General features: G+C 25.1%; 1 protein-coding gene across 1 annotated transcript; it reads left to right on the forward strand.

The window, feature by feature from the left end:
- Positions 1-2,846: 2,846 nt before the first annotated feature.
- Phum_PHUM197130 (uncharacterized protein) lies at positions 2,847-8,957 on the forward strand (the record flags this gene model as incomplete). The annotated part of the gene is made up of 8 exons (XM_002425361.1): positions 2,847-2,872; positions 7,276-7,452; positions 7,542-7,803; positions 7,934-7,949; positions 8,037-8,162; positions 8,268-8,436; positions 8,532-8,667; positions 8,751-8,957. 8 exons carry the CDS (start codon positions 2,847-2,849, stop codon positions 8,955-8,957), a joined length of 1,119 nt encoding a protein of 372 aa, XP_002425406.1.
- Positions 8,958-9,172: the final 215 nt, after the last annotated feature.

Below are 9,172 nucleotides of genomic sequence, written 5' to 3' on the forward strand. Positions count from 1 at the left end.
GTGTATTTATAATTTTTTTTTTTTTTATAATCATATAAATGCAAATTTTAATCGACACTTAAAAAAAAAAAAATACAAATAAATTTTAAAATAATAATCAAGTGTATGAAATTTACTATTGTGAAACATGTTAAAACCTAAAAAGTATTGAAATTTAATTGAGCAATTTAATTTTAGGCTGAACTAATATTATTTTATTTACCTTCAATTTAAATCATGTTTATTCGACAAAAACAATAATATATGTAATAATTATGGGTGAAATTTCAATTTGTAAATAATTTTTTTCTTTATCTGTATAATAAATAAATTTAAAAGACTACATAAAGGTTAATAATAAAAAAATAAATCCATGTTAGTTTCAAATAATGTAAAATAATTTATTAAAGTTTTACAAGTCAAAAATTATTATTTTTTTTTTGTTATCGAATCGAAAACAAAAATGTTTTAATTTTTAAAACGAAAAAAAAAAAAAAGAATTCATGGTTTTGCATGAAATATTTATAAAATGATATAAAAATAACTGATAAAATTCATGAAATATTAAACTTAAAGTAAAAATTGATACCAGATTTTGAAAACATATTTACATTGAATAATTTTTTTTTTTATGTTTAGTCGTATATTGTTTAAACAAATCCACATCTCATCATAAATGTTAAAATATTTATTGACATTAACGTACGTTTTAAAATGTTAAAAGAATATTATTATTATTATAAACTTAGAAAAAACATAATTACACACAATTACATATTTAAAAAAAAAAAAAAAAAGTTTACTCTTGAGAAAGAAAGAAAAAAAATTGGTAAAAGAATTGAATAATTTTTTTTTTTTCTAGTCTCCTTGAAAAAAAAATTTTTTTAATAAAAAAAACAAAATTACAGTTTTATTGTTTACCTAAAAACATAAAATTAAACAAAAAAAAAATTTCCAATCAAATTCTATATATATATATATTAAAATAAATTTCATTGAAAAAATAAAATGCCAAAGAGAAATCTAATAGCACAGTGAAAGTTTCTTTTCTTTTTTTTTTTTTTTTTTTTTTCTGTGTGTGTACATTTTTATTAAAATTCAGGGATATCGGTTAATAATAATGATAATAAAAAAAATTTACTATTATTTATTAATTAAACTAATAATAAATAAACCAATTAATAAAATCATGGTTCGATAGTATCTCACATAGTAATTATTTTATTTTTATCGTGTAATTTTTTTTTTTAATTTCAATTTTATTATTTTTATTTAGGTCAAAACTTAATTGGTTACCTTATCGAAAATAACAGCTAAAACTAAAATAAATAACTAAATAATTGTTGTACTAAACTACAACATCATCAGAATTAGTTTTAAATTTTTTTTTACGTTAAAATAATTATTATTAGTATTTATTCATTTGTAATCGTATGAGTCTCTGACTAAGCCATTTTATCAATACAGTAACCCATGATAAAATTTTTTTAAATGAAATTATTATTATTATTTATTTATTTATTTACTATAATTTTTTTTTTTTTTAACGATTCCTTAATTATAATTTACGTAAATTAATAATACTTTAAATTTCATTTTATTAAATCAAAAAAAAATTTTTTTTTTTTTTTTTAATAACTAAAATTACATTCACTTGAAAACAAAAAGAATTTTTTCTTTAATATGCTCTAAATATTTTCCACTTCGTTAATAACATAATAATAATAATAATAATAATAATAATTGACCGTTTAAATATTCACCTTTTTTTTGTTTTGTTTTATTCGAGTGAAAGTAATTTTTTTTCTTTTTAATAACAATAATAATAATAAAAAATCATAATGTGAAATCATTAATAAACAATCGGAAAAATAATTTTAACGTTTTTTTTTTTTTTACTTTAAAATATTAAATAAATTAGGAAAAATTTAAATATATTATATATTATATACTGAACGTGGTAATCAACCGTGAATTGTAAAATTACACAATAATTTATATTATTTGTTGTTAAAAAAAAGTTTAAAGATAAGTTATCAATAACAAAAAAATTTTTTTTTTTTACAATTTTTCCGTTAAGGATTCTATTTAAATAACTTACGACCGCTAAAATAAATAAATAAATTTAATTTAATCATTTATAATATAATAATAATATTATAATAATATAATAATAATATTATAATAATATAATAATAATATTATAATAATATAATAATAATAAGGATTTATTAATTTAAAAAAAAATGGGACGGGGTCAAATTGGGAAATGAGGAAAAAAAAATGAAAAAAAAAAAAATTCGCGTACTCTTAATGCAAATTTCAATACATTTTGTTAATATTATTATTATCACTTTTAAACACGACAAGGTTCTTATTTGTTGGGGTTTTTAAGTTCATTTATTCCAGGTTTTTTACCCGACGATTCCTTAGGGATAAATGCTCGAATGATGGAGAATTCTGAAGAATGAGGGCCGTCCCACATAGTGCGATTTCCTGGATGGTTTCTTCTTCTTTTAGGTTCTTCAAAATCTTCTTTAAATTTCCCTTTATTGAATGTGGTGGTATGGCTCCCAATGCTACTCCCACGATGACCGGAATAGTTTCTGCCTCCTGCTCTCCACATCCTGGCTATTTCAATTTCCGAATTTCTACATTCCAGCCATATTATTATTATTGTGGAAATTAAATGATAATTTTTTTCCCATTTTGTTTTTTTACAGGAAACAGTTCTTAGCGTTTTCAGAGATAAACTAGATGATTTTGACGGTTATGGTTACATATCATTGGCAATAATATATTCGGTATTTGCCGTATGTAATTGGATAGCACCGTCTATAATAAGTTTGACGAGTGCCAAATTTTCAATGATATTGGGAGCCATCATATATGCGTAAGTTTTTTTAAAACAATTTTGAAAAATTAGGTTCGGTTTTGGGTTGGTAGAAATACCACCACTGCCACAATTACCACCACCACGTACGATTAATTTAAAATAATAATAATAATAATAATTTACCGGTTTTTTTTATAATTATATATTTATTGATTTGTTTATTTATACATAATCGTAGTGTAATCAAGGTATGGGTTCTTTTACGTTAATGACCTTGCCATATGATTTCTTTTACCTTTCTTTTTATTATTATTATTATTAACAATAAACAAAGCTTCTTTTTTTTTTTTATTATTCGTTTTAAAAAAAAAGATAAAAATTGATTTTTAATCGTATGAAATTCGATTCATTTTTATTATTGTCATTATTATTTGAAAAAAAAAAAAAAAAAAGAAAATGATATTTAAACGATAGACAAATAAAAAGTTGTTGTGTAAATTTAATTGAATTTTAATTATTGTATCAAAAAATTGATACGTTATTTTCTTTTTTTCTTTCTGGTGGGGAGGGGAGTAAGGTGAGGTTAGGGAGTAGAGGGGGAAGTTAGAGTTTCTTTTCATAAATCGAAAAAAAAACAATAATCGAATTGTTTCGCCATAATATTTTGGAAATTGAATGAATGGAGAGAGAGAATAAATAAATTTTTTTTATTCGCGATGAGTTTGTTTGTTTTGTTTGTTTTTGTTTGTTTGTTTCACGGTTGACTCGGTATTTAAAGGATTTAATAAATTATTTGTTCTCGTATGACAACGTTAAAGCAAACACACACACAAAATGGGTACCGATGGTAAAAAAAAAAAAAAGGACGTTTACAGTTATATTATTTTGACGTTTTTTTTTTTTTTTTTTAAATAATGATAATGATGATGATGATTTCGAAATGGAATTTTTTTCACGTAATTTATTTACGAGAACTTGGAAATTATTATTATAAATAATTGATAATTAAAAATAATTACGTTACTAATTAACTCGTTTTCTTTCTCTCTCACTCTCTCACTCTCTCTCTCTCTCTCTCTCTCTTTCTCTCTTTCTCGAATGTATTTTAACGAACGGATTTCATTAGCGTAACGCATAATTTTTAATAAAAAATTTATTAATAAATTTAAATTGCATCAATATTATTATTGACTTCCCTATTCGAATAGACACAAAGATGATGATGATGATGATGATGATGATGATGATGATAATGATGATGATGATGTTGATAACATAAAAGCTTTTTTTTTTTTAAATCGCCTTTAATTTTCCAGGATGTGATATTTTTTTATTTGTTGTTGTTGTCGTTAAAATTATTATTATTATTATTTACTTTTAAAGTTCATCGCGTCCGTGAATTTAATTTTAAAAAATCAGGTTTTTTTTTCGAAAAGGTGATTCCAATTTTTTTTTCTCTCTTCTTTATTCAAAACGATATAAAAAAACTTTTACGACGGCATTTTGTGACATGTAATAATAATAATGATAAATTTATCGTTTATCTAAATAAGATCCGCATTCATTGACCAACGTGTAAAAAAAAAATAATAATAATAATAAACGTCTTGGGTATGCAACAGAAACAAAGCAACTGGTTTCTTTTTTTTTTGTCTGGAATGACACGAGTAAATATTTTGGAAAATTTTTTTTAAAATAATTTTCCGGGCGTTTATTTAATTATCATTAGGCGTTACACTATTTTCTATTTTTATCAAGGTTTATTCGAACGTATTGAAGTTTACCTTTATTAAAAAAAAAAAAAAAAAAAATGAAAAACTACCCGTTTTTTTTTTTCGAATTACGTAAAAGATGAAAAAAAAAATGAAAATGAAAAACCTGTTTGAAAATTCGAAATGCCAAAATTTACATTTTCATTCGAGTTTTTTTTTTTTTTAAAAAAGTAATAATTTAAAAGAGTAGCCGTAATCTCTTGTCGCACTTTTTTTTTTCGGTAATTAATTAAATAAAATTTATCTCGAAGGGAGGGAAGGGAAGGGGAGGAGGGAGGGGAGGTGAGGGAAAAGGAAAAAATAATAATTTGAAAATTTTCCACAAAGTTTTTTTTTTCTTTTAGATTTTCCTCAATAGAAACTTGACTTTTTTTTTTCTTATACTTATGATAATTATTTATATTTATAATTGCGACATATATATATATATATATATACGCACACGCACACGCAAGCACGAATAATATCGAAATCGTTGTAGATTGTGCAAATTTTATATAAAATAAATAAATAAATAAATAAATTTTTAGCAAATATATTTCTAAATCGTGTTTTTTAATGAAACCGTAAGTTGTTGCCCATAAATTTTACCGTTACCAACATTTGAAACTTTAAACAAATATTTCTATAAGTAAACATTTCGCGACATTTTTATTTTTAAAAAAAATTTTTAATTAAATTAATTATTGGATTTGTTTTTGTTTTATTTTGTTTGTAAACTAAAAAACTTATTATAATTGATTTATTGTAATCTTTAACGATTTTGTCGGTATCTATCAATCAATCAATCAATCAATCAATCAATAGTTGAAAATTATTATCGATAACTTATCGTAAGAGTTTTTTCGGTCGGGGGAAAGAGGGGGAAATTTTTTGCCTTACGAGAGAGTCGACAAAAACTTTTGTTTTTAGACTTTGATAATTCGACCGGTTTCAATTTTTTATTAAACTTTGATCATTTGTTATTATTCTTGCACATGGATGGAAAAATACAAAATTTTATTGATTTTCGAATTGCCTTTGCCAGAAAAAATAATGTCAATGACGTAAAAACGCGGGTAATATATGACAATTTCTGGGTGGTACTTTATATTATTATTATTATTATTATTACGTAATTGACACGAACAGGGAAAAAACATGATTTTATTTCCCTCGCATTTTACAATATCAATCGTCGATTTAATTGCATTTAAAATAAAAGAAAAAAAAATTTTTTAAATTTTCGAGAGAGAGAGAGATAGAAAGAGAGAGAGGGAGGGAGAGGGAGAGATTAAAAACTTGTGCATCTCAAAGAATTACGTAATAGAAAAAATAAATTTCGTTTTCTTTCTTTGTTTTTTTACCTTCCACTTCTTGATTAAAATTAATCTTTCTCTCTCTCTCTCTCTCTCCCTCTCTCTCTCTCTCTTATGTAATCCTCTTTGAAGGTTTTATTACCTAAGTAAGGTGGCAAGTTCATCATCATCATCATCATGTTTAAACCCTCTAACGCATTTTAATAAATTTTCATTCTCGATTCCGAGTTTACCAAAAAAACGTAGAAAAATTTAAATTTTTTTTTGGTAACTTTTTGACAGTTGGAACAGCAACAACAACGCGAATAAACGTTGTTTGTAGCGATTGTTTCGAAAATTATTTATTTATTTATTTATTTTTCGTTTGAAATATTCGATTAGAATAATCTAAAATGTGCTTCAAACATAAAACATAACTATCACCGAATCACCTCCGCAAAAAAAAAAAAAAAGTTCATTCGAATATTTTTTTAATTTTTTAAATAATAATTCCGAATCGTATTCGAATCGGAACATAAATAAATAAATACATAAATAAATAAATAAATAAAATATATTTAATTAGAAAAAATTGTGACTAACTATTCTAACTGTTAACTCATCCATTAAAATATTTATAAAAATAAATTATTACTCGAATAATTTCGAAATTTTTTTATTTTTTCTATAAAAAAAAATGTCAGCGGTTTTCCCCCCCACTTTAAAAAAAAAAAAAAAATTCCTACTCTTACTGCTACTGCTACTACTACTCCTACTATTATTATTATTATTATTTGCTTATTTTAAAATGCGTTAAATGTCACGGATTCGAATTATCTTCCAAGGCTCCTTTAAAAAAAAAAAAAAAAAAAAAATTGATGGAATCTTTGAATGTGTTGCCTCGTGCAAACAACACCTTTATACATTTTTTATACACACGCGCACAGACACACACACACAATGAACGTCTCGGCTTAAAAAAAAAAATATTATAAAAATAAAAACAATGTTATTATTATTTTAAATGATTCAATGCTCTCTCATTGGTATAAACAATCAAAGTAATGGATTGCGGCGAACGTGGTTGTTCGTTAGAATAGGCTCTTTTTGTTGTTGTTATTGTTTTTGTGGTTGTTGTTGTTGTTGTCTCATCAAATGGCAATCGGTAAAAGAATTTTTTTTTATTTTCGGTTAAAAAATTTATTTATTTAATGATTAAAATAAAATTCTTTTGCCATTTGGCAAAACGGAAAATATCCTTGAAAGAAAGAAAATTATTATTATTATTATTTCAAAACGAGGAAAAACTTATGATTATTACGTAATAAAATTTGAAATTTTTTTTTTTTGGAAGGTAAAATTAAGTAGAAAAAGGGTAAAAATTATGATAATAATGATAATTATTTTATAGACTTTTCATAGTATCATTTTTGATGTTGAAAACATGGCTTCTCTACCTAATGTCAGCAATTCTTGGTTTCGGTGCTGGAATTATTTGGACGGCACAAGGAAATTATTTGATAATGAATTCGGATAAGACGACCATCAGTAGAAATTCTGGAATTTTTTGGTTCATGCTTCAGTGCAGGTAAGACATTTTCCCACCTTACCCCCCCCCCACGCACCCCCCTACCTTCCTCCCGATTTAAAATTTTTTTAATTTTTTTAATTTTCCAGCATGTTCATCGGAAACATTTTTGTTTATTTTCAATTTCAAGACAAAGATTTAGATTTAAGCACGATAAATGTTGTTTTTATCGTTATGAGCGTCGTGTCAGCAGTCGGAGTTGGATTTTTATTCACTTTGAGACCACCGAAAATCGAAGTTAACAATTCCACGGACCAACCGAATAATTCGGAAAAGGAAAAAAAATCCGGAGTCGAAGCATTGAAAAAATCATTTAAATTATTTGCGACAAAGGAAATGCTTTTGCTCGTCGTGACATTTTTTTACACAGGTGAAATTTTACAAAAAAAATTTTCCAACGGTTTTCCTTTTTGAAAACTGAAAGGAAAACAAAATTTAAATTAATTAAAACTTTAACACTCAACGGTTGCATACATAAAAGATGAGAAATATTTTTCGTGGCATTAGGGAGTGTAGTATTAGTAAAATATGAAAAAAAAAAATTTAAAAATGGCAATTAAACATATTAATACCTTTTCTTTCAGGTATCGAGTTGTCATTTTTCAGTGGGATTTACAGCACGAGCATAGGTTTCACAAATCAGTTTAAGGAAAAAGCCAAATCACTCGTAGGTCTATCGGGTGTTTTCATCGGGGTTGGAGAACTCATCGGTATTAAACTTTTTTTTTTTTTCAAATGTTGTCACAACTGCATAAATAATTAAAAAAGGGAGGGTAAGGGTGACGATTATTATTAATTTTTTTTTGTTGTTTTAGGAGGTCTCATGTTTTCGGTAACCGGTACGAAATTAAGCAAATGGGGAAGGGATCCGATTGTTGTTTTTGGATTTTTAATTCATCTCGTTTCCTTTTTTCTAATATTTATCAATTTGCCAAATTCTTCTCCGATACAAGCAACGGACGAAGAAGCTTACATAAATTCCAAGTGAGTGACAAAAAAAAAAAAAAAAAAAAAGAAAAACCTTCGATGGAAAATCGTTGTTTTTATCAAAAAATAATATAAAAATTTTCTTTTTCCAGCGAATATTTGGCATTGTTTTGCAGTGTTTTGTTAGGTTTGGGTGACAGTTGTTTCAACACTCAAATTTATTCAATGTTGGGTAGTATATGGTTCGAAGATAGCGCACCCGCCGTTGCCATTTTTAAATTCGTACAGGTACAAATGATGAAAGTCGAAAGGGGATTCCCGGATTATTACAAGTTTAAGGTTTAATTTGTTTTTTTGTTTTTTGTTTCCAGTCTGTCGGAGCCGCCGCGAGTTTCTTTTACGGCAGAAGTGCAAACCTACAAATACATTTAGGTATTTTATTATTATTATCTCTTGTGGGTACTTCGACGTTTTGTTTAGTCGAATGGATGCACAGAGCGAAAGAAAAATCCGAAAGGGAAACGAGTACGAGTACTTTATCGTCAAAAGTAAGTTCGAAAACACAACAAGAATGTTAAAATTCGTGTGGTATAATAATAATAATAATCGTTTTAGAATCGTTAATTTTTTATCAACTTTTTTTTTTTTTTTTAATGCGAAATTTTTTATAAATGAATTTTTTTAATTTATAGGATCTTGCCACTTTTTTTTTTCTTCATTTACTGTTGTGCGTGTGTGCGTAAAAATTTTCTTTTTTTTTGTTCTTCCCATTGTAATTTCGTCTGAAATGGTC

The sequence above is a fragment of the Pediculus humanus genome, genomic scaffold, assembly GCF_000006295.1.
Source record: "Pediculus humanus corporis 1103172107546 genomic scaffold, whole genome shotgun sequence".
In the NCBI taxonomy this organism is placed as follows: Eukaryota; Metazoa; Arthropoda; class Insecta; order Psocodea; family Pediculidae; genus Pediculus; species Pediculus humanus.